This window comes from Amphiura filiformis, chromosome 1 (assembly GCF_039555335.1).
Source record: "Amphiura filiformis chromosome 1, Afil_fr2py, whole genome shotgun sequence".
NCBI lineage: Eukaryota > Metazoa > Echinodermata > Ophiuroidea > Amphilepidida > Amphiuridae > Amphiura > Amphiura filiformis.
In genome coordinates, this window is record NC_092628.1 from 36,086,189 (window position 1) to 36,111,636 (window position 25,448).

Sequence of the window (25,448 nt, forward strand, 5' to 3'; positions counted from 1 at the left end):
GACCCATGGTACGACGGCTTTGTAGTTGATGTGAATGCGTATGCAACACTAATTTTAAAGCTAACTTTAATTTTTCGCTAGATAATTTTCCGATTCCGAAGTATCAAGCAAGTATGGCTTCGCTACGAATGTTATACAATTGTCAAAAAATAGGTAATTTTACCCAAAAGCAGCACCGCTGTAATAAATAATCAATAATCAAAACTCTATATATGACACGTTGAAGTTGACAGACGATAAAATGCCCAAAATAGTTGGTGAAACGGCATTTAAAGTGAGCTGGAAGTTGATCGTTCAATGTGATGGTTGTTGAATTCGGCAACATTGCAGTATACAGTAATGTGAATTGACAAAATAAAATGTCACTCATTGTCATACGTGCATATTAGTACGAGGAACCCATACCGTACTTAGCTCTGCTAGTACAGAGCTAAGCTTCTTCTCGGATACTGCTTAACGTCCCAAGTGGAATAAGGCAAGCAGGAATTTGCGCATGCGTGTGATTTTCTTAGTCTCTTATGTTGCTTTCCTTTGCTTTGAAGAAGCTGTGTAGTGCTTCCTTGAATTGATCAGTGCTGGTGATTTCAGTTATGTTGTGTGGGAGGTCATTCCAGTCTCTCACAGTTCTCGGCACATATGAGTACTTGTAAATGTCGGTGCGTGTTTGGTGCTGGGTGAATGATCGTGAATTAGATCGCCGAGTAAGCCGTTGAGCGGTAACAAATACGAGTGAACTGGCAGTGCCAGGTGGCCCCTAATGATTTGTGCAAGATGGATAAGCGTTGAATCTTCCTGCGTGTCGACAGCATCTCCCAATCAAGTTCCTTCATCATGTCCGACACACTAGATTTCCAATCGTAATTATTGGAAACCATACGCGCTGCACGTCTTTGTATCTTGCCAACCTTCTTTATCTGTTCAGCGGTGTGCGGGTCCCAGACCCCAGAACAATATTCTAGGGTGGGTCTCACGAGTGCCTTATAGGCAGCTACCTTGGTGTCTTTGGTGCATGAACTTGGTGTCTTTGGTGCATGTTTATCATAATATTATTATTACGCAGCTTCTTGTACTTCTTGCCTAAACAACTATGCTTGAAATTGTAATTAATACTTTTTTATTTATCCAGAATAAATAAAAATTCATTAGCACATGATCCAAATCGGCGCACCAAAAAAATTATTGAGATGGCACTTCAGTGCAAACTTAAGTAGGGCAGCACCAATACGAAAATGTCATACCGATAAATGACGTGTCTGTTTTGCCCGGTTTTTTAAGTTTGCGTTGCGAACTACATGCATATGCCCTATAGGGGCACTGAACAGTAGTACAAGAAGTCATACCTAGAATATTTTCTCAATTTTATTTAATTTTATCCTTTCTTGGTACGACTGATTTTACCCTAAGCTAAAATTTGCGAAAAATTCCTGATCATGCCACGCACGATGCGCCACATTTTAGACTGCGGAACTCAGTCTTCAATGATAGTCAGTCATTTATCTATTGGTCGTTATATGACTATCATTTGAAGACTGAGTTCTTACGATACATAGCTCGGGATTATTGGGGCAGAGGTAGGCATGATCACAAAATTTTCAAGTACCGGTAGGTTTTTTCACATGGAAATTATTTTGTTTAAAGGGGCATTTCGTGATCCACAGCCTCATCCCCCCACTTTTCCCAAAAAAAGTTGAGATTTTTACACCACTGGATACCACTGGCTACATAATGTTTATGTACCAAATATTTCTTGCAGATAATTCGTTTAGCAAAAATATACGCTAAATTTGAATTTCGTTCTGGTGCACCAGAACGAAATTACAACACATTGTCTATGGAGCAGTGTAATACACATAATCATGCATAACTTCATAAGCATAAAATCGGAATCAACTGAAATTTTGGAAATAAGCTTTTTTTTCGTGGTTATCTACTGAAAAATGTCATAAAAGAGGATGCTAGTCACGAAATCCTCCTTTAAGGTGATCATTTAACTCAAAAAATGAGGGGTCAACCATGACTTGTCTAGTAGCTCAAATATCAACAAAGTTATGGGCAAATGTCTGTTTTTAAAATTTTTCATTTTTCTGCGGCCATCAATCATTGACAATTCCTTACAATGACTTACTGTACAAAAGAGCCAGTAATGCATCATTTTTCACCACGATGATCCGTTTTACACAAAGGCGATTTTATTTTATGAAATCTAACTATCACTGCATGATTGATGACTTCTGTATCAAGGATAAAGGACCAGCACTTTTTAGACTACGTCTCCAAGTTTCTGGTGTCCAAATTTCATAATTTTGTATTTTCCTATGGGGATTACACAGTTAAGCCATTTACTGTGGTCGCAACTTTTTGAGTTGAACGTCGCCCTCTATAATAAGCAATGTGGACATACCTAGCAGAGGTTATCTTTTGAATTCTTTCATGACGTATATGACCAAGCATAGTCACGCCTGTCAAGGACACTCAACGTGAATTGAAAGACCACGTCACTTGCCACAAAAGAATGTCAAAGGTCATAAAACACCAATTTGGTGTCTTTCCGCTCCTCGGAATATGATGCTTAAGGTCTATGGCTGGCGCCGCATTTTGTAGGGTAGGCTCATATCCAATTGCCGATTACATAGACGAGAACAACTGGTTACCAGCGACACTGTGCAGTACAGGTCGGCTATTCAATTGTGTGGTGCATGGGTTACATTTAAAATATGATATGGGAAAATGCCTATACGGTCATGACGGTGACGTCAGTGATCCACCCAAAAACCAAATCATTGTATAGATCCCTGTACGGGATCCCTATAGATCCCTGGCCTTAAAAGAACGAGCTATTGCCAAGTTTGTGCAATTGATGGGGTTATTTGAACTGTTTGGTGATGGAGTATTAACACTCTTTAAATTTAACATATCTTTTTTTACACTGTATAGTCGGGTATCTACCAGGTTTTAATATGCATCCCCCCCCCCCCAGGACTCTACCAAACAAACTTTTTTAGCTTCCTTTTATGGTCCTATAACACATTCAAGATGTTAACAAAAAATATTTCCCGTCACTCCGGCCATATAGATACAGTTGACTCATCGAAATAACTTTTATCCAAATTTCAACATTAACAAAATAAATAACCTCTGGTGCAAAAAATTGCACCGCTGTCCGACTGAAAAACGATAGCAAAGCACTCTAGCATCGAATGCGTAACTATCGTGTGTAAATTCGAAGCTAAGTTCTCGAGTATATCTCAGCTGTTACATGATCCTACAATGACGTCATACACACATTTTGGTGGAAATACGCACAATTATTTGGCCTCAATTTTGTGTTTTCTAAGGTACATATATATCACAGTGTCAGTGTTTATTTTTGGCTTTAGATTTATAAGGGTAGACTTCAAATTGAAGACTGAGTTCCGCAGTCTATCTACTCTGGCTTTACCAATTCCGATCCAATACGCATGATTATTTATACTATACGGTAATTTAGTATAATAATATGAAGGGGTACTACACCCTAGCCAATTTTGTGCCTATTTTTGCATTTTCTCAAAAATTATAGCGCATTGAGGGACAAGTTAGATATGTATATTATAGGGACAAGGACTACAACTACTGCACTGGAAATTCTATTTCAGCGCAGACAACAGTTGTGGAGTTACAGTCAAAAATGAGGGAAAACCAATATTTGATCAATAAATCAATAACTACTTGCTTTGAGTTGCTGAATTTTCAGTGCAGTAGTTGTAGTCCTTGCCCCCAGAGAAGATTTATAAGCAGTCCCATGATACAACTGAAACATTCCGGGTACTTGAGAACCAGTCTAGTAATCGCAGAGTTTCACACAATTGCTCACTGTTGATTCCCGTTCCAAAGAAGCGATTTTCAAACACTCAAAACATGTCCAAAACTTGGGTCGATAAGCGTTTTGAGATGATCCCTGAAAAGAACATCGGTACCCTATTCAAATGAGCTCTTTTTTGTTACTATCGACCCACATTTGAATGAGGAATAAAAGTCTGAAAGTATACAAGAAATCGGTATACTAAAAGTAAAAATTTCAATTTAATGGACACAGCTGCCAACAACTGTACACGATGCGACCGATTTCGTATGTCGCATATTTCAAAGTACAACACGAACACACATTCGCACAACCATGGATACAATAATGAAAATACTAACCAATCATGAGTGCGTTGGCAAGGTTGGATTCACTTCCGCGTTACGCACACGCGGGCGTTCATCACACAGTGTACGCAGAGAATCATCAACGTTTTGACAGCTGTATTCATTCAATTGAAATTTCTAGTAGAATGGGTCTCAAGTACCCGAATATTTCAGTTGTATCATGGGACTGCTTATAAATCTTCTCTGCCTTGCCACTATAATATACATATCTTACCTGTCACCAATGCGCTATAATTGTTGAGAAAAATGCAAAAATAGGCACAAAAATGGCCAGGGGTGTAGTACCCCTTTAAAGTAATTTGTTGACTTTGTGCGGCTTATATATATAAGGCAGAAAAAATAATACTTGTAAATCGTAATACCGTGTATTGATATAGAATGGCGTGCACGCTGTTGGACGCAGTACTAGCGTACACTAGTTGTGTGTTGCATAATGTGTGACTAGCGCGCAGCGCATGCTAATGTGGATTTACGCGAGCGTGAGTTGGGACTTTATTGATGCGCGCAGTTACAAAAGCCGATTAATATCCACCTTAGTTATAAAGCCGAACAATAGTCATGGTGTGTGCACTTGCGAGTTGGACAGATTATCTGAAATAAATCAGGATGTTGATTTATGATAATGCACATCAACTCCCGGCGTAGGTATGGGATGTTGGCCTGTAATTTTTGGTTTAAAACATCGGATACAGGCCTGGATGGCCTAGATTTATGATTTTAATATTGTGGCAATCATGTCACTTGTCATTGCAGACTCTGGATGGATTCTTAAAGGCTTCAAAAGTATGCCTTATAATATATTATAGCCTACATTCCATTGCAAATACGTCAGTTACTTACATGTACCTTGTGTACCGACAAATATTTTCAGAATAATATTTCAGTGAAAATGTGCGAGAAATTTGTCAATTACTCCAAACTTGAAGTTAATTTTGAAATCAGCCAAATGAACCGAAATAAACCGGGCATTACGTTATTGATAGGCCTATTATAATTACCTATTGCATGTAACAAATGGGCAGTTCTGTAATTATGTCAACCAAATGGTCAAAATTTGAAACTCAGTAATTTGACATTGCAAACTATTCTTTTTCTGAATACCCACAAATAGATGATCAATTTGCTGCCAATTTCAAGAAAATCAAAACAGGTGCAAATGTGAAAATTGACCTGTTGTGGATGTTCACTCCCAAAACTGCCATCTAATAACCACCTTGAAAGTCTTCTGGTTTCAAACCAATATAGTTTGCATATTTTGAAAGTTGATAACTGACTTTCTTGAAATATGAGAATGCTTTCTTTTTTCTTCACAATTCAAGTGTGGTTTATAGTATAATACCTATTGTAGGAAGTTTGGTGTCATTTTGTAGATAATTATGTTCTTTTTCAAATTCTGTCAGAATCCTGTCGACAAAGTGAATTATGTCATATGTCGACAGAACTTCTGGTTATTCCTTCATGTAATTTTACAAGAAGTTAGGGTTAGTTCAGGGTTAGGATTAGGGTTAGAGTTAGGATTAGCTTACACAAAATAATTACATGAAGGATCGACCGAACTTCTGGCATGTCGACATAAACAGCGTTGGCCGCTAAAAATGTGATGCAAGAACCAAACCAATATCCCAGCTCCCACCCGGCTAAAGTCCCCGCCCAATTTCCTGGGGCTTTGGCATACATCAATACTTATACCAGTGCCCGGACAACTCCCGGCCCCACCAGGACAAGTTTTGAGTCAAATCCCGGGTTACATGATGTCAAGCCTTGAGTCCCAGGTCATCCCTGGATACCTAGGGGCTGGGGTTGCAATTGATGCACAATTGCGCATTTAAGACATATTCACATCAAGGCATTTTGGACACCCTAAAGACACCCCTCTGGCAAATGAATGCCTTGATTCATAGGCCTATACATATTTTTTGGATTTTGGTGCCCAGACTATTAACAATACTTTTTAATCAGTGTTTTCTATGAGGCTATGTGTTTTGAGTTGGGCCAGTAAATACATGTACCGGTACGTATTTGTTCCATTAACCGCCTAAGGGTGCTTAACAACGTGAAAAGTGGCAGAAACTAGTCATTCATTGAATCATTGTCATCAGTGTGCCTTGTTTCAGACCTTCAATCAGATTGGCATGGGCAGTTAATAATATCACACTTCACTAGTTGTAAACTGGGTTGTAAGTCACTGGGTAGGCGCTTATAAGGGCATAGGTGGTTAATGGAAATGCAAATACGGTAGGTGCAAATGTTACAATACCAATGGACAGCATGTGCGATGATATGCGATATTTTCGGGTTCAATTTTAATTGTTTTTCTGTTAAAAAGTAGTTAAATTATGGTGTCAAATTAAATCTGTGTATTTATGATTGATTTTAACATTTAACTACACTTAATCTGAATAGCTGGACCTGGTATAAAAAATGTTCTGGAAAATTAAAATAAGCATCATTATCATTTTGAATCCCCTATTTGACCCTTGGGGGTGTAAAATAAAAAACCCAATTGGGCCCTTAAATTTAGCAAACATCATTCACAGTTGTTCAGTTTCCAGAGAACAAGTTTTTATTTTATATTTCACCTACTTCACGGCAAGTTAGTACAACATCTTATAGGTATGGTGAAATGGCATTAAACCCTTTGATTTTTCTTGTTTACTTTTGCAGGACAACAACACATTTTGAATAACTGCCGGAGAAATGTTACAGCTGCATCTACAAGAACGTGTTACAGTAAGTAGGGTCTGTCTGTTGATGTATTTCACCAAACTGCATAAAACAGTCATCAACAAGCTTATAACTAGGCATGTCCACTAAAAATTGAAGTACTTTTAAATTTGATTCAGACCTAACTTATTGGCTGGGACTTGATGAAAGCAACATTTTGGCGTTTGAATAATCTTAATCGGACGTTCCATTCCAGAGATATGGCCTTTCGAGTGTCCCGGTTTTATATAGGGCTGCTAGAACATGTTAAAGAGTGTAAGGCCAAAAAGGAATAACAACAGAAAGTGCAATTTTAAGGTACTTTTTGGGGCGCCTGCAGCGACGGGGGCACCTTATTGGCAAGACTTTGTGAAAAGCTTCTAATTTCACTCTTGCTAGATTTACTTCGCAATTGTTTTGCTGAAAGTATGCCCAGCTTAGAAATAAAACCACACTTTGCTTGGATTTTATTTTATTATTGTTTTCTGATATGCACGGGATAAAATCTTGTGCATATATTCTTTGTTTAAAATACAAAATTAATGGACTTATAAAAACACCAAATAAACCGTGACCTTTGTATGGCTTAAACCAGTTTACCGCCTCTTAGAACCCGATAGACGGTGACCAACACTATGGACCACATAAAGATTCTCCAGCTTTGTTGCAGAAAAAATTGAACGTATTAAAGCCAATTTGGAAGAATCACCAGCATCACATTTAAGTGTTCAAACAACCTATTCTTGCACTTCGACACTTTCTGAATTAGCCATGATGTCTGAGGAATCGGTAAAGGAAATCATCATGAAATCACCATCTCCTTCATGCACGCTTGATCCAATACCAACATGGCTCCTTAAAAAATGTATAAATGAGCTTGTTCCTATCATCACAAAAATCATCAACTTATCATTCCAGCAAGGTAAATTTCTTTGCTTGGATTTTATTTTATTATTGTTTTCTGATATGCACGGGATAAAATCTTGTGCGTATATTCTTTGTTTAAAATACAAAATTAATGGACTTATAAAACACCAAATAAACCGTGCCCTTTGTATGGCTTAAACCAGTTTACCGCCTCTTAGAACCCGATAGACGGTGACCAACACTATCATAATGGACCACATAAAGATTCTCCAGCTTTTTTGCAAAAACAATTGAACGTATTAAAGCCAATTTGGAAGAATCACCAGCATCACATTTAAGTGTTCAAACAACATATTCTTGCACTTCGACACTTTCTGAATTAGCCATGATGTCTAAGGAATCGGTAAAGGAAATCATCATGAAATCACCATCTCCTTCATGCACGCTTGATCCAATACCAACATGGCTCCTTAAAAAATGTATAAATGAGCTTGTTCCTATCATCAACTTATCATTCCAGCAAGGTAAATTTCCTGATGTTTTAAAATCTGCACTCATCACACCACTCATCAAAAAACCAAGCTTAGACTGTGAAACTCTGAAAAATTATCGTCCTGTGGCCAATCTCAAATTCCTCGCTAAAACTATTGAGCGTGCATGTTCTTCACAAATACATAAGTATCTCAATTCACAAAATCTTCGCGGTAAAATGCAGTCGGCCTACAGATCTGATCACAGTATTGAGACAGCGCTACGGGTATATAATCATAATGACTTGTTATTGGCAGCAGACAAAAGAAAGGAAGCTGTTTTAATACTTCTAGATTACTCTGCTGCATTTGACACTACATTGTATCAACCATGATATTTTTATTGACCGCCTTACCCAGAGATATGGTATTACTGGATCTGTATTCAACTGGTTTTCTTCATACTTCAACAACCGCTCACAAAACAAGACATGGCAAAAATTGGCTTCAAATTCAACAATTTCCTGAAACAGAAAGGGATACATGTACAACCAAATGTGTATTTAAGAAATATAAATCAAGTTCAGGTATGAAAGGTAATAGGAAAAGTGCCTGTCACTCGCATTACTGTCACTTCCATTACAGTTTGTCTGCCCATAGATAACAAATTATGTGAAAATCTGACATAAAATCTTATTAGGATGTGTAAATGAGATCCAAAATATAACCAAGTCTTTTTTCAACAAAAAAGTCACACATTTTGCAGAGAATTTAGTTTTTTAAGAAAAAAAGGAACATATTAAAGGTGGGTAACCTGATTGACTGCCTCATACCCCACTTTATCCTATCAGAATGCAGGTTTTGGTATCAGATGAAAGCGCATATTTTTCTCATAAACATTTTGAAATTTGGCGTTCCAAATCGGTACATATGTATATTCCCGAACAAATCATCAAAAACCTGTTGAATTAGTCTTAATTGTGGTATACCACGTTTGAGACTAATTCAACAGTTTCTTGATGATACCTTCGGAAATATACCGATTTGGAACTCCTAATTTCAATATGAGAAAAATAGGATCTCTCACTTGATATCAATTTATTACATGAAATCATAAAATAAAAACATATTATCATGATTATCACACTGTATAAATGTCATAATGAATTAGTCCCATTTACAGTCCCATTTATACATTAATTTTAAAGAATTCCATTTTCCAAATATATCAGGTCACCTTCCTTTAATGTAATAGCTCCATTTAATGATCATTTTGACCTCTTCTGATACATAAATGTGTCATTTTTGTGTGGAATTGCCCATACATGTATACTTTCAAGTTCAACCACATGTCCCAGCAACTTGATAATACTTGTTTAGCAATAGAGATGATCTGTGTTCAACCGTCTCTAAATTCCATCCACTGCTTGCTTTTTCATACTTGTCCATCACATAGATCTTTACTTTCCCATAAAAAAGACAAGTCAGTCTAAGTTGTCAATATGAGAGGAAACTTGAACTTTTAATGCATGTCGGAGTAGAGGTCGTCCAACTCCAAAAAAATAATGTTCATTGTCTAGTTTATAGGGGATTAATGAAATATGACACCTTGAAGATTTGAATGGGTAAGGAATGCAATCCATGCACTATCTAAAATTGATATGGTTCTTGAGATATTTCCACTCAGCCATACCCATACTAGGGTAATTAAAAGTAAATCTTGGTGGGAGGTTAGAAATTATTTAATGCGATAGGTGCTAGTTTGTGTTTGCACATTTCATTTCGATTCATCGATTTTATAGTTACATGTAAATATCTAATGTTATTTCAATATTTCCTTATTTTGTACAGAATATGTGAATGCAGTAGAACCTGATCCCAGTATGAGGGCGGTTACAGATCGAGTCGCTAGAAAACTTCTCCTGACAGAAATGTTAAGAGGTAGAGTACTTAAACTAATACAATCTAATCACCTTTTGATTATTTACACATGAATACCCAATTCCAGTATTCCTTAATGAAGAACCTAATAGTTGTTGTCAGTACATGTATAATGTCAGAAATTACTGATAATATTGTTTTAAATAACAATGGGAAGTACAGCTATACTATCATCAGCTCGTAACTTCCCCGTAAGGCTAAGAAATATTGTTATGTCTCAAAGCCCACGCGCATGTTCGTTTTTTTAGCGCGTCTATGTTTGCTGAAACAGTAAATTCGTGTTTTATTTCCTTTTTTTTAGATTTTTGCCGTAAAATCATGAAATTCTGTGACAAATTTGGAAAAAAAAGTTATGGGATTTGATACTCGCATCTGTTTAGGTATAAAACAATTGATATTTGTAATTCAATTGTGTAAATCAACCAAAATTTTATGCAGTGTACTTTTGAACACTCGAAAATGAAATCGTAATTCAAAATTAAGTTTTGAAATAAAATCTTTAAAAAAAATACAAAAATCTTTAAAAAAAACCTCATTCAGCTATCGTTTTTGAAACTGCCATGGGCTTTGAGACATAGCATTATTTTTTAGCCTAATACATGTAGGCAAGAATGTCAATAAAGTCTCAACTTACGCCTGTGTAAATTCACAAAAAGCGTGCATCTCATTTTTTTTATATTTTGGCCTATTTCCGATTTTAGGCATCATTTTGTGCAAATAGGCGTTTGTGAATTTTAAAAAGTTCAATTTGATGCCTTATATGGTCAATATCTCAAAATATAAGGCCAATATCAAAAAATTTAAAAAACGTTTTTGGAATGGAGCCTCAAGATTGAGCTAAAAACAAAATAAAATATTTTGGAAAGAGTGTTTTTTGTTATGATGTACCTAACAAATATTGCCAAAAACTCACTTTTTGTAATTTTCTTCATAACTGTTGTTTTTTACACCAAATCTATATTCATATAAAGATTCATTGATGTCTTGCCTTTATACATACTTTTATATGTCTTGCGCGAATAATTACAAAGTTATTGCACTTTTTACTACATGTATGCATGTCTGAGAGTACACAGCTGCCTTAAGTTACAATGGATAAAATATTAATGTAACATTCTATGACATGTGATCATAAAGAAAAGAGAACTCAAATCCCAATTTCTTTGTCACTTATGTGAAGCATTTGCCCTTTATAAAAAACATACCCTATTTCCACGGTCTTTGGACGACACCTGTACATGTATGTGAGGCTTTGATGCTGATGCGCAACTACAATTAAATGGACACATAAATTTAAGTAGAAAGCTGATCTTTGCTGATCTGTGACTTTTTGCTTTTAAAATGCTATAACAAAGGGGAACAATTGTAGAGCAGCATATTGGAAACATAAGGCAAAATGAGTTTAACTTGTTGCACATCGTTAAACTTTAGTACATTTCGACCAATATGCTTATATAGACATTCAATATTTGTACCATAATACGTATACGCAATGTGTGGATTTAGTCTATGGATGCAATAAAATGATTGTTTGAAATGCACTCTGCAAACATGTGAAAATTTTTGAATACATTGTTTATACTCAATTTGATGAACACCTTTTTTCATGATGTATTGATGTTAGTAATTTTCAACAGCTTGGTTCCAGAATTTTTAAGTAAAGGCCAAAAATAAGGCCAAAAAAAAAAGTTTGTTTCCTGTAGCGCGCATGCATTTTGTTTTTGACAGCTTATTTTGCTCATTGGAATTTTTTTTCACTTTTAAAGGAAAAAATGTAATTCTGCACAGGTTCAATGACATTGAATTAACATGTGGCCTTCCTTTATGTTTGTACTTATTTTCAATCCAGGCATGGGTGTGACACTGAGTTACTTATTTCGTGAACCAGCTACCATCAACTATCCTTTTGAAAAAGGGCCACTTAGTCCACGATTTCGAGGAGAGCATGTCTTAAGGAGGTACCCATCAGGGGAAGAGCGTTGCATTGCATGCAAACTGTGTGAAGCTGCTTGTCCTGCACAGGTAAGCACATATGCAGCCATTGTACAGTATGTGAGATTCCAATATCATTGGCATCTTTAAACCATTGCAGATAATGCTAGGCAAAAGGGTTTTCTTTCATATGATATTTATACAGGCTTACATGTACGCACTTTATGTATCCCCTTCAAGTCCAAAATCAAGCGCGTACAAATTCTTGAAAACTTGTGTGTTCAAAAACCTTATGATTTTATTATGGATTGAAACGCATCCGAGATCCATCAATTATTTATTCTGGTGAAAGATAGAAATCACACCATAATAGATAACCGATGGATCTCAAAGTTTCACAGGGAAAGACTTGCCGAATACACGAAGAGAAAGAAGCTGGATAACAAAATATAACACAATAATCTTTAATTCCACATCATCAAATCAACAAAGTATCACAATTATGTACATGTATAGATTACGGATTGACTATGCTTGCGGTGTGTCTCATTTTAGACCTGGCTACCGACTACAAAGGATCATAGGCGAGCGTGATTGATGAGACAAAGACCGCGCCCCGCGGAGCGATATATTTAAATAATTGATAAATGGAAAGAAAATAGCGCCATAACATATGTACTGCCTTTCTTGAATTGGCGCCTGACAATTCTAATTTAATAATATAACTTTCTTAAATAGCAATTTGAATTGATTCAACATGATTTAAAATATATACATCTTTTTAACATAAACTTTAACATCAGACATACCATTTCATCAAGTAAATGCATGACTAATAATTAACTGCATCTTTTAATCTGAAACATTTAACTCCAAAACACTTGCCATTATTGCGGGCAAAAACTGTTTGTGCCAAGCGGTTAAAACCATGGTTTTTTCCACCTGCGGCAAAAACCTGGGAACCAACAAGACCTGAACTTTGCATTTCATTATGAAGATGATATTTATAGCCTTTGACTTCTGTACAGCCTCGACGATTGTTTCCCAGACGCAGTTCATTGTTGAATGCACACTGTGATGTGCCCCGAGTTAATTTGATCATTAATGTTTGTTTACATTTTTAAAACTATTTCATGCAAGATGGAAATTCCCTCTCATATAATTAAGTTGATTCAATAACAATTCAATCAGAATTATTATTAAATGTGTATGTAAGCGAAAGAGCTTTTACTAGTTTGGCGTAGAAGACACAAGCATGGGATTTTCGTGGTAGATTTTATCCAGAAAGTTGTTGTAGGCTTTCTAATTTACTTGTCTATGTGCCTTCAAAGAAAGGTACATGTAAGCCAGTCACTTTTCATAGCCAATAATGTGCTATGAATCCAATATATAGCAAAGGAGATTTCGAGTTCAAAACACAGTGCCCCTCCTAAAAAGTGAATATGTTCTTCTGTCAGCTTATATTGTAGCTGAATTATGCACCCTCTCGTGCCGAGTATTGCCTGAAGCATCTCACAACAGCGGCATTGTGTTCACTAATTTCTTTATTCACATTAAAATTTCACTTCAGGTGAGTGCAAGTGGATATTTTAAAATCCATAATAATTATTAATATGGGTGATTGCATACATGTAGGGCATTCTTAGTTTTCATTTAACATTAAATATTGATCAGATCCAATTTGAAACTTAGGATCGGATTTGGAAACATAGAACGAATCGGGATGAGGTTAACAGAAGTTCAGATCGGCTGGTCCAGTATGCAAAAAAATGACTTGTCACGTTAGTATTATTCGGGGAATGCCAGGATCAGGGTGGAAACAATCTTGCCCCCAGAAGCATATACAGACAAAGTTTGAGATTCAAGAAAACAAACAGACCAAACTTATGTAGAATTATACTAGTTTTTATAGCTACAGTATCCCGTCTCATCCAAGATGCATAATATAAGGCTGACTGATCAGACACTGAGCTATTGACCTGTGACACGGCTGGTATGACGTTACAAGAGAGTCAAACTGCTGAGCTGAAACATGTTGTGTTACTGTTGTGTTTTCTGTATTGTCAGTACAGATCAAACACAAACTGCATTGAATAAAAAGAGTTCAAAATTTGCACTTGAGTTAGTGTAAAACATGAATTTAATGACCGACTACGTGTAATGCAGATTTACCCTTTGGATTACAGTTTATGTGATGTGGGATTAAAACTTGTTGCAGAGAGTACTTTCAATTATCATTTGGATGTATCACAATCCATGCCAAGTATATCTTTGAAATTTTTTGTTCAATTTCAGGCTATCACTATTGAAGCAGAAACCAGAGCTGATGGAAGCAGACGTACAACACGCTATGACATAGATATGACTAAATGCATTTACTGTGGATTCTGTCAAGAAGCATGTCCTGTTGATGCTATTGTTGAAGTGAGTACCAGTGAGGACAGAATGGGGGGGGGGGGAGGCATTAAGACCTATGTTACTTAAACTGTCGGTGTTATGGTTGCTCTCTCTCTCTCTCTCTCTCTGTCATATTTTGTTTTCCAGAGAAAATGATTGATAATTAATGGGGCATCTTGTGCAGGCATGAGCATTTTGGCATTATTTTGTACCATGTTGCATGTTCTATTGTGTTTTTCATAATTTCCTGTCTTATCATCAAAATTCATTCTCATGCCTGCTTGTAAAGAGATATAAATATGTGCTTATTGAGGAACAATATCTGTGGATATTGAAGAGAAAGATTAATGAGTGAATGTTCTTAATCATCCAGTAGTTTCAAACAGAGTTTTGGAATTAAATCTAATACTGGAACTTACTTTTTGCAACTATTGCGACGTTGTGTCTGGAACCACCAGACTTCATCAGGCAACTGACCCGTTGGACTGGTCATGTGATAGATGGCTAGGTATCGACCCGATGGCCCGGAAGCACAAAACTCTGCTGTTTACCTCCATTTAAAGGACACTGGACACTCAATTAAGAACGAGGAAGTCATTATTCTTGATAAGGAGGAACAATGGCATAGGAGAGGCATAAAAAGAAGCCATTTGGGAACGCATTGAGCAACCGTCACTGAACAAGAAAGGGGACTCCGCTTCAATTTATCTCATGCATGGGACCGGGCCATCGGGTCGATACCTAGCCGTCTATCACGTGACCAGTCCAACGGGTCAGTTGCCTGATGAAGTCTGGTGGTTCCAGACGCAACGTCGCAATAGTTGCAAAAAGTAAGTTCCAGTATTAGATTTAATTCCAAAACTCCATGTCACTGATTACTTGCATGAATATGTCTGTGGCTGAGTCAATTTTTTATGACCCCTTTATCACATGCTGAAATTGTTTATGACCCCCCCCCCCTTCCGCACACATACCAGAAATTTTTCGAAAAGCTCAAGAAATGTGTGTGGCTGTGCACTTGATCTAAAGGTGGGCAAAACATTTTTGATGAAAAGTGTAAAGAATGCATGTGTATTGTGCCTGAACTATGGCAACAGTCACAAGCCCTTCATAATTCTATAACCCTTAGCCCTATTTTTGGTGTAAAAAATTATGACCCCTATTTTTGGTCTAAAACTTATATGACCCCTCCTCCAGTATATTCATGACCCCTGTTCCAAAAAAAATCACAGCCCCCTAATGTCCATAAAATATTGGCTGCACCATCTTATCAAATATTTTAGAGTACTGAAATTTTTTCTCTGGAGGAGAATGAATAAGTATGTGTGCAAATACAGAACTAAAGCTAGTAAAGGATACTACTGTACTGAGAATGAATAAGTATGTGTGCAAATACAGAACTTAAGTAAAGGATACTACTGTACTGACCAAGTATGCTTTGTATCTGTTTGTATTTGTGCATACAGCTTTCATATTCATTTTTTTCCATAAAAAAAGCTTGTACTTGAACCAGGTCATGTGTTAAACAACTTAATTTTCTTCTTTTCCAGGGCCCAAACTTTGAGTTTTCAACAGAAACCCATGAAGAATTGCTGTACAATAAGGAAAAATTGCTTAATAATGGTGATAAATGGGAGGCAGAGATAGCAGGCAACTTACAAGCAGATCATTTGTATAGATAATGTGTGAAAAAAGAACTATATTAATAAGTGAAAGCTTAGTTTATATATGTGTGGAATTAAGAAATTGCAGCATGGTAATTACAGTTGTAAAATAAACTGAGCGTTTATAGTCAAGATGTTCTGTCATGGACAAGTTGACACTGGTGAAGATGTCGTGTTAATATGCTCCATGTGTTTAAACTTAAGTACCAGTAACATTAATACAAGTTGTTTTACCGGATGCATCAGATGTAAGTTTTCATTGCCAGACCTATGGTGAGAAATAAGCTCATGGGTTGGGGTCTTTGTGCTATTAATTTGAGCTTGTTTGTTCCTCAAATCTGGATGCTTATGAGCCTTATTGGTTAAATGTTGGCATATTATTGTTGGGATTTGTAGTGCTCTACCTGTCAAAATCAGAATACATGTATCTTGATTTAAAAAGCAGTTAGTAGTTAGATCAGAAAACGGCTCTATACAATTTTTTTGTTTTCTTGCTTTCTGGGAGGTTTCATTGAGTTTGCTTCATACAAAAGTTGTGACAGTTAAAAATGTATCAATAGTCATGGAGTGGATATCTCATCTCCCTGTAAAGTTATTCTTGACATTTTGTTTGTGAGGTGTATATTTATGGAGATCTATATTCATTCATATTATGGTGATATACTTTGTTTGGCTGATAACTGGTGAAAATTATGCAGTTTTGTTACTGCAGGGATCAATAAAATCCCAATTTACACTCGCATAAATTCACACAATATGCCAAGAACATCTAGTAGTTGCAGCACCCCAACTTCATGCACAGCATTCTAATGATTCTATATCAATCCACAATGTTATGAGTCTGCCAATTATAAGCCAAACAAAATATAGTACCACTCCAGTATGAGAGGATCTGTAAAGTCATTCACATCTTTAACTTGGTGAACATAGAGTAAACAAAATTTGAATTTAATGTTGGAGGTTCTCTATGTCAGAAATAAAGTTTGGTTTGTTAAATTATATGAAATAGGTTTCTAAAGACCTCATAAAAAGTAATGTAGCCGCCATTATAAATATGTCTATAGCTTCAGAACTATTAATCGTATTCACAATATTCCAACATAGAACTACAGGTGGTTTATGTATTCATATTTTGATACAGCAGTATTTTTAAGGACAAACCCCTGAAATTAAAAGTTACACTTACAGCGATCAATGGTGGCATGTAAATCCTGCCATTATCTTCACGCTGGATTCAAATAGATACAATGTACTACAACTTTTTAAATTCTGGGTTTTTTCTTTAAAATATACTGCACGAAATTGAGCGAATAGGGTATCAAAATGCGCGTACATAAACCACATGCCTTTCTACAGGGTGTCCCAAAAAAAAGAGGCCCCACATTGCGCCCTCTTTTTCTCCTATTTCTGAAACGTTGATCAAATATATTTTGGTATGTAGAGAAACCCTAAATCGTTAGCTTTAATAAACCAAAACAATTCTTTCAATCGGCTCACAATTTTTGAAGATATACCCTCTTTAAGAAATGTACCCGTTTTTCACTCTGTCCACGGATGAGGTTTGGCTACATCAAAGATTTAAACGAAACACACGGTTAATAACGATACAATCGAGCCTAAAGACTTCCTCAAAGTATAATATCAGTCTATGCTCTCTCATTTTTAGCCATCACATTATTTTATTTTATAACTAATTAATTAAACTAGCATAAAATGGCATGAGAGTAACAAACATATATTAGCCTATACTCAAGATACTATTCTGAATGCTTTCTTTGAATATTGTGACTGTAGTTTTATAAAAACATGCAAAAATGAATGTGTGTTTTTGTGCCTTTTTCTCACAAATTGTCAAGTATTAAAATTTCACTTTAATTGCTAGTTCCAGCTGAAGGATGTGTTTCATTTGGAAAAATAGGTTAATATTTTTTTAATTCCCCCCAAAATTAGTGCTTTGTATTTTTCGAATTGGGAGTACAGAAACACAAATACTGAACCATGAACCATGGAGCAAAACCATTTAACCGAAGATTTCCAAACTGGGTAGGGTAAGAAACTCCAGCAAGTCAGGCCCTAGCTGAATTCCAACAAAAAATAATTCCAAGTCGGGCAGCCAAAATCAACATGGGTGGTACAAATCCAGAAAGAAATAGGCACACAAACTCTGACACAGACCCAAGACAGAAAAGCCTGGAGAGCAATAGTAGCGTGCGCAATGCAACATAGCCAGAAAGCATAGACGATGATGTAGTACCTGTATGTGTTTGTGTCATTTGGGATTTAAGTCATATTGCTGGAGAAATACCATGATCAGAAATGAGGTTAAAAATGAATAATGGTTTTCGGAGACCTTTGTGAGAAGTAGAATGGGCAATAGTTTGATGCATGCAATAGATTCTATATAACATTAACCAGAGTAATGACTTTTGTTACTGCCATGCATTCTGATGTCGTTGATTGAATATGAGCACCATAAAAAGGATTATCATGAATCAATTGTTCCATGATTCCTGAATAGAGTAATACTTACCATGTATACTTGTCTATACAGTGAATAATCATAGCATGTAGGCTTCCATGACAAGACCTTGTATTCCTAGGTCCAAATTCTCATACAGTATCATAAGTATCTTAGACAAGCTGTATCACCTTCCTACAATGTATATTACGTGGGTGCTTTGCCATTGTAAAAAGAACTTTGACCACAACCACCTAAAGATGTGATTGGTTCTATTAAATCCATGTAAATCTATGGCACCTAGGAGCTGTCTAAATTATGTTTAAAATATTTGCATCTGTTAAGTGGTCTTGGTCATGGGCATATAGTATGGTTCCATACAATGCATGGTCGTATCAGATATATTATACAATATCGTATGTGAATTTGGCCTCGGGTATTTGCTTCCCCAATCTAATGCATTACCAATTTCTCTGAAGTGTTGAGTATAATTCTTATGCTGTACAGCAATAAAAAATAAATTGAAAAAAAAACCACACAAATGGACTTCTTGACATAATTTGATTAAAGTGACAGTACCAGAGACAGCAGTGTAGGTGTGCGTACGTGTTTGCCGGCAAACGAGGACACACACAATGACACAAGATCTTTCACCCTAAACTGCGGACTTACCTCCAACCGATGGACAGTCCTCAGTCTCAAACTGCTGCAAAAGACCTCAAATGCATGCTAAATGCATTATAGTGATATTTGCTCAAAACTGTTGACCATATGTGTAAAAACTGCAGTCAGCAGCACTTATAAATATTTTTTCCCTGCAATGAATCACGTCTTAATAGTCCGTTGGTGAGCAACAGGCGATTGGTATTTCACCGAACGCAAGAAAAGGAATCTGATTGGCTAGAAATCGATGGCTAGATCGCTCAGTGATGAAGTGCAAACTCAAATGTAGATGGTCAATTCCAGCCAAAGCGGGACAAAATTCTCTCTGGGGGCCATTTTGAAAATGTTTTCCTTTTCAATTCTAGACTTATCAAATGAGACGATCATATCTAGTGAATCATCAGGTGGAAGTGCCATCGGATTGAAAAATAACTTTTCTTGCTAGACCAAATAAAGTGTTAAATGCGCATATGCATGTTACCCACAATTCAAGCCTTTTTCACCTGTTGTACGCCATAAAATTTCACTTTCTTTAATATCTTTCAATATTTTATGTGTGACTCATATACACTAGAAATCGGTGAAGACTTTGAGCGTAAAATAGAATTTATTACATATATTTACAGAGCACTTTTTTGGTTATTACAAATTTTAAGAAAGAACCAGGTGTACAGTTAAGATTGTGTCAATTCTTGAACTCTTTCCAAAGTGGCTGTCATTTAACATTACTGTATTATTTGAAGATTAGAATAAATGCTTCATATAAATATAAAGTTAGATTTTGTATAGCGTCGCAGGGTGAGGAGCTCGGACGGAGTCGTGGGTAACAGCGTCTGGAAAATAGCAATCCTATTAATTTTTTTTAAATAAAAATAAAAAATACTCTTCCGTATGTCAATAATTCAGGCTGCAATGGCACTAAAATGAATTTTAATCAAAATACAAACTACATGGAATATTTAGAATGGACCATTATGGCATTTTGGGTATAAAAATGTTGAGAATAATGAAGTTGCCAAATTCAAATAGACAGAGCAAACAGTTTTATATTATTATTTTAGTAAAATCATTCCATATTTTCATGCAGCAATATTCTATTAACTCATGTTTGAGAGTTCCTATGAACTAAAACACTATCAATACATTGTTAACTATAATTTAAGTAGGGATTCGTGGGTAACCAAAATGTTCGTGGGTAACACATATTTGACGGTATGTATTGGTAAGCGGCAAAATAGAAAATATTACAGAAGGTTGGAAACCATCATGCGGTTATTCCTCCATTGTGTTTCAATGATTCCCGTTTCTCTAACCAATTGCATTTACCCAGAAAATGGTAATTTAGGATAATCAATCAAAACTTCATGATACAGCTTCAGTATACCTTCAAGAGGACGCTATTAAACAGGACTGTTTTGGAACCTATTTCGCATGTTTTCAAAATGTTAAGATGCATAAGAAACATATAATTTACGAGTAAATCCTTGGATTAGTGGTAACGCCAATTCGTGGGTAAAGCTATAAGTACTATAGTACCGTTTGGGGTTTGCGTTTCTTAGGTGCATAAACTTTAAGTACTGTAAAAATTATAGCATACGCATGGCTTGAATATGTGCTGATTTAAACTTAAAATAAACAATCTCCTTGTTTTTCAAGGTTAGCATCTATTCGGGATTCGTGGGTAACAAAAGTTTAAACCGTCTTAGATTCTTTTTTAAAGCGGTGAACGTTTTTTTACGACCTACAAGTTTAACCGCTTGTCAAACTAAATTCAGTGTCCAAAGTCATTAAATGTTAATTTAAGTTATGGCAATTATATTTGCTGGACTCGTGGGTAACAGTTGATACGTGGGTAACGTCAAATTTGATTTTATGGAATTTTATGGGTAAAACGTATTTGCATAAAATAATCACTTGGACCTCAGAATTATAGAACAAAACTTCGTTTCATGATATAGTCATTTATGGCATATTCACTTAACATTTTTCAGAACGATCATTTTATTTTTGATACGTGGGTAGCAAAATTATTAGCCAAATTGACTTAATGGCCTCTAGAGTCCACAAACTTGGGTGGAATTCAATCGTTTTACATATGATGAGAGATCATGCAAACGTCTTTCTAACGGTAATAATTTCATTTTGATTGAAGGACATTCAATGACATATATAGTGCTTTATCTTTGAATTCGTGGGTAACGCCAATTCATTTAAGCCATCATAACTTGTCCCGTGGTATGACTTGCTAGTAAAGGCCTATATGCACAAAGAGAGCACATTGGACGTGACATGATATGCTCCATCAATAACGTGATTTCGTTTATTAATGACATTTTAAAGTGGAAAGTTAAAAAAGAGAGAATTTTGTCCCGCTTTCGCTGGAATTGACCAGATATATATTCAATTCCATTAAAATCAATATTCTATCATTGACGCAGATAAAGAAAGTTGCATAGTGTCTCACTATGGTGCATTGTAATATAGACTTGTGATTTAATATTCTATACAGCACATAGCGCGGAATGGGCTATGCTTGTTCCTTTCATATGATTATAATTCTCAAACCGTTGAATATATCACATTATTATCGTAAGATTTAAAAACATTTCGGTGAAAATGCAGTTAAATATATCTGTTGAAAGAACACGATAATCGTATCTTAGTTAATTGAAATTCCAGTGAGTTAATTGAAAACAAAACCTGGGGTTTTACCTGACAACAAATCAAATTTTTTTGTAATGGCAACATCATATGGGGTACTGAGCATGCGCAGATTGTAAAAACGTGTATGAATGGAAACGCTGCGGTATCTCATATCGTGTAAATGATATGCTTAGCCTGAGTCGCTTGGCCTATCTCGATAAAATCGCCATGCGTAGCTGTTGAAGAACGAGTGGATTTGCCGTACTATCACAGCAATTTTTGACACGAAGATATTGGGATATTAATGACGCTGTGAGTAGTTGATGGATAAAATTCCGTTTCGTATCATACACACAAAAAATCCACCATTTTAGTCTTTGGTCTGGCGATGAAAACACGATACACGTCCGCGGTTAGGTAGCAATACACACTGTTCTCGGTTGGCGGAAAATACGCACAGGGGTGTGTGCATGTACTGTGTCCATGGTTGTGTGAATGCAATCCGAGCAGTCAAGTTGGCTCAATCGATAAGGTGTTGGACTCTGGTGTATTACCATCTGCTATTATTCATTAACCCTAATGCCAAGGATTATTAAATCAGGATGTGACACTTCGTAATTTGCATGTGTCCAATTCATATGTTAATAGCATATTGTTATTAAAATGATGGTCTGACCTGGCCAGAGGGCGTTAATATAATAGACGTTTGATCAAGGGACAGAGTAGTTTCCGTTTGTATCGGCTACCGAACGAAACATAATTATTATGCACATTCCGACCAGACTAGCTTTGTCAGGCAGAGACGGTAGGCCATGACGCGTGCCGAACGTACATTTTAACAAAAACAATATTATTTGAAGTTTTAATTTTAAAAAAACTTACCCTATTTTACTAAATTACCATGTAAATTAACCGGTAATTTACCGACTCACAACACTGACATGAATACAAGTTTTAGTATTATTTAATAATATTATTTCCTCTATCGGTTGATGCACAATGGTACATGTTGGGGGGGGGGGGGCAAAATAGTTTTGTACTTTAAAATATTAAAATATGAGGGTGGGGGTTATAACAGTTTTAGGTTCATTAACTTGTGAGACCGGGGGTCAACAAAGTTTTTGGTTCACGAAGAGGGGATGGGGGGGGGGGGTTAAAAATTTGTAACACGAAAAAATATATTGTCATCCCACCAAAGTATTTCTGAACACTCCCTAAACTTAGTTGATTTTCTGCAAATGTTATTTTTCAGTGAGTTTTGCTTTTATTCTGTGTTAAATTATGGCAAACGGAAACAATCAAAATATGATGTAGCTAGAAACAAATACTATAATCGCTCCTGGGTGTCACCCATGCATACTTTTTTAATGTAGGCCTACCGGTAGGGGCCTATTGCCAATCACAAAGTTTGAAATTGTAATTGTTTAATGTATGCTACTCCCTAACAGAATATGTTTATAGGCACGCTGGGTAAGTGACGTACTTAAATCGGATTAACTACCATAACAATAGATGAATACAATTTTGACTATAGGCTATCGCCCGCACTCACGTTCATGCAGTAGGACCTACCGATGCATTGAACCATAGATGTCAAAGAGATGCTAATCACTTGCACCTGTAAGATTAGTATCTTTGCAAAGAACGGTATTGTATTCAATCTATTATAGACTTATTATATGATTGAAGACAGGTGTACAGACGGCTTGACGTGATCGCGTGAGCCTATGATTTTTTTCTGGGGTCTTGTGGTCTACGCTGGTTATCATCGATGTTGAAGTGCCTATAATAGTTCAATGTAAGAAAATGAGCCAATAGACGTGATGAATAAAGATCGGATTTTTGGATTATTAGTGGCGGTATACAATTAAATGTCAAAATTACGGAGCTATTCTACTTTTCAACAATAATTCATACTGGCAGGCTACACCAAGAAGTGTATTAGTGCAGATTGATATTTTTCGGGATACTTTTCCACAGGGAGGAAGCACATGGCAAAAACTATTGCCGCAGGTGCCATTTTGGAAGGTCACGTGAAGTGTCAAATGATTTTTGACTTCAAATACTCACTGTATTTCATATCTTATGCTTGTCGTATATTTCCTTTCTATTATCGATAGTTAGTTTCAATTTCGACATTACTATATCAACAAGACATTCCCTTATCAAATTAAAAGACTTTCTTGCAGAAACAAATCACTGTGGCCTGATGGGATCATAGTAGTTGACCCACTTCCGCCCGGTCTAACCTTGCTTGGGGCGCTTTTTACTATCTTCAACAGGTTCGATTCGCTAAACTTACGACACCTTTATGTGGTGACCTCAATCACATGGGCTGAGTAAGAGTTGATGTGAATTATTCATAACCGATCGATACCTTGCCTCACTTTGTTGAGAGCAAGCCAACAAAATTTGCAATAGGTTTGCGTGGCTAAACAAAAGCCGTGAATTTAGTGTCACCCCCCTGCTAATGCTCCATATGGTTTTTGGCTATCGGAAAGGAAAGACGGAAGAAAAAAGAGACGGTCACGATGAACAACAAAGAAGTTTGTTGGTACCCTCGGGTTTCGACTCCAGGACCCCTCACATGCCAAGCAGTGCATTGCTGGCCGTGGGGTGATATCATCATCTTATCACGTCATGAGATGCATGCATGTGCAGTGGTTTTGATTTGTTAGATATGACATGGTAATAGGGTTAGTTTGCGCCATTGCTTTCATATCCACAAACCTCTGCCAATGAATATTCAGCGTGACAGTCTTAGGCTTGCGGAAACATTGCACAGTCTGTGGCGATGCAAGATCGAGATCACAGTCAATAAGTTTGATTGAGCTAGCTTGAAATTGCAGGTCACAGAGGTCTAATGTCTTTTGAGGTCAACTGGTAAAACAGGCTGAAAATTACAAATCTGGTCTCATATAACAGTTCAAATCCAATGCAACCAAACTGGCCATTGCTGCACTATGGGAACTCTCATTTAAAGGGCAGGTCAATAGCAAAAACAAGTTTATCTCTATTCAAGAGAATAATTATTACATTACAAGTTGACACTTGCTGCAATTTTTTTATGCGTATTTCTCCTGAAAAAGGAGAAATTGTGTGGGTAAAGTTCAGCCTTGTATCATGTTCTTCCCCTGTTTGAAGCGTACGTGTTCTCCCCCCGTTTGACTGATGACGTAGGTAAATGAAGCGGGCGCTTTATCGTGCTCTCATCATACATTCACTTTGACAAGTTTGACATTAGCAACAATGAGTTGTACTATCACTTACCATAACAATGCTGCATAACAATATGCACGCCATTGTTCTCCTAACAAAGCCCACACAGTAATTGTTACTATGTATTTGCTTTGTAATATTTCATCCAACTGAAACTATAGCATTGCAATATACAGGGAAATCAGATACATGAGTTTGTGGACTAACACGGTTTATATGCTAGTCTCAGATGAAATTCTAAGCTCAAATTATGTATTTATTTTTTAGGCCTAATATTTCTCACGATATTGATATACATATGAA

The 25,448-nt window shown here is 36.3% G+C and overlaps 1 protein-coding gene across 1 annotated transcript; it reads left to right on the forward strand.

The window, feature by feature from the left end:
- The first annotated feature begins 35 nt into the window (after positions 1-35).
- LOC140146280 (NADH-ubiquinone oxidoreductase subunit 8-like) lies at positions 36-17,162 on the forward strand. The gene is made up of 6 exons (XM_072168073.1): positions 36-153; positions 6,853-6,918; positions 10,080-10,169; positions 12,019-12,191; positions 14,397-14,525; positions 16,049-17,162. Exons 1-6 carry the CDS (start codon positions 114-116, stop codon positions 16,178-16,180), a joined length of 630 nt encoding a protein of 209 aa, XP_072024174.1. The 5' UTR covers positions 36-113; the 3' UTR covers positions 16,181-17,162.
- The last annotated feature ends 8,286 nt before the right edge of the window (positions 17,163-25,448 follow it).

Excerpts from the sequence above, each read along its gene's own strand:
- LOC140146280 (XM_072168073.1), top strand. The coding sequence starts at position 114 with ATGGCTTCGCTACGAATGTTATACAATTGTCAAAAAATAG. Across the intron at positions 154-6,852 it reads ATACAATTGTCAAAAAATAG|GACAACAACACATTTTGAAT; the intron begins GTAATTTTACCC and ends TTACTTTTGCAG. Across the intron at positions 12,192-14,396 it reads AAGCTGCTTGTCCTGCACAG|GCTATCACTATTGAAGCAGA; the intron begins GTAAGCACATAT and ends GTTCAATTTCAG.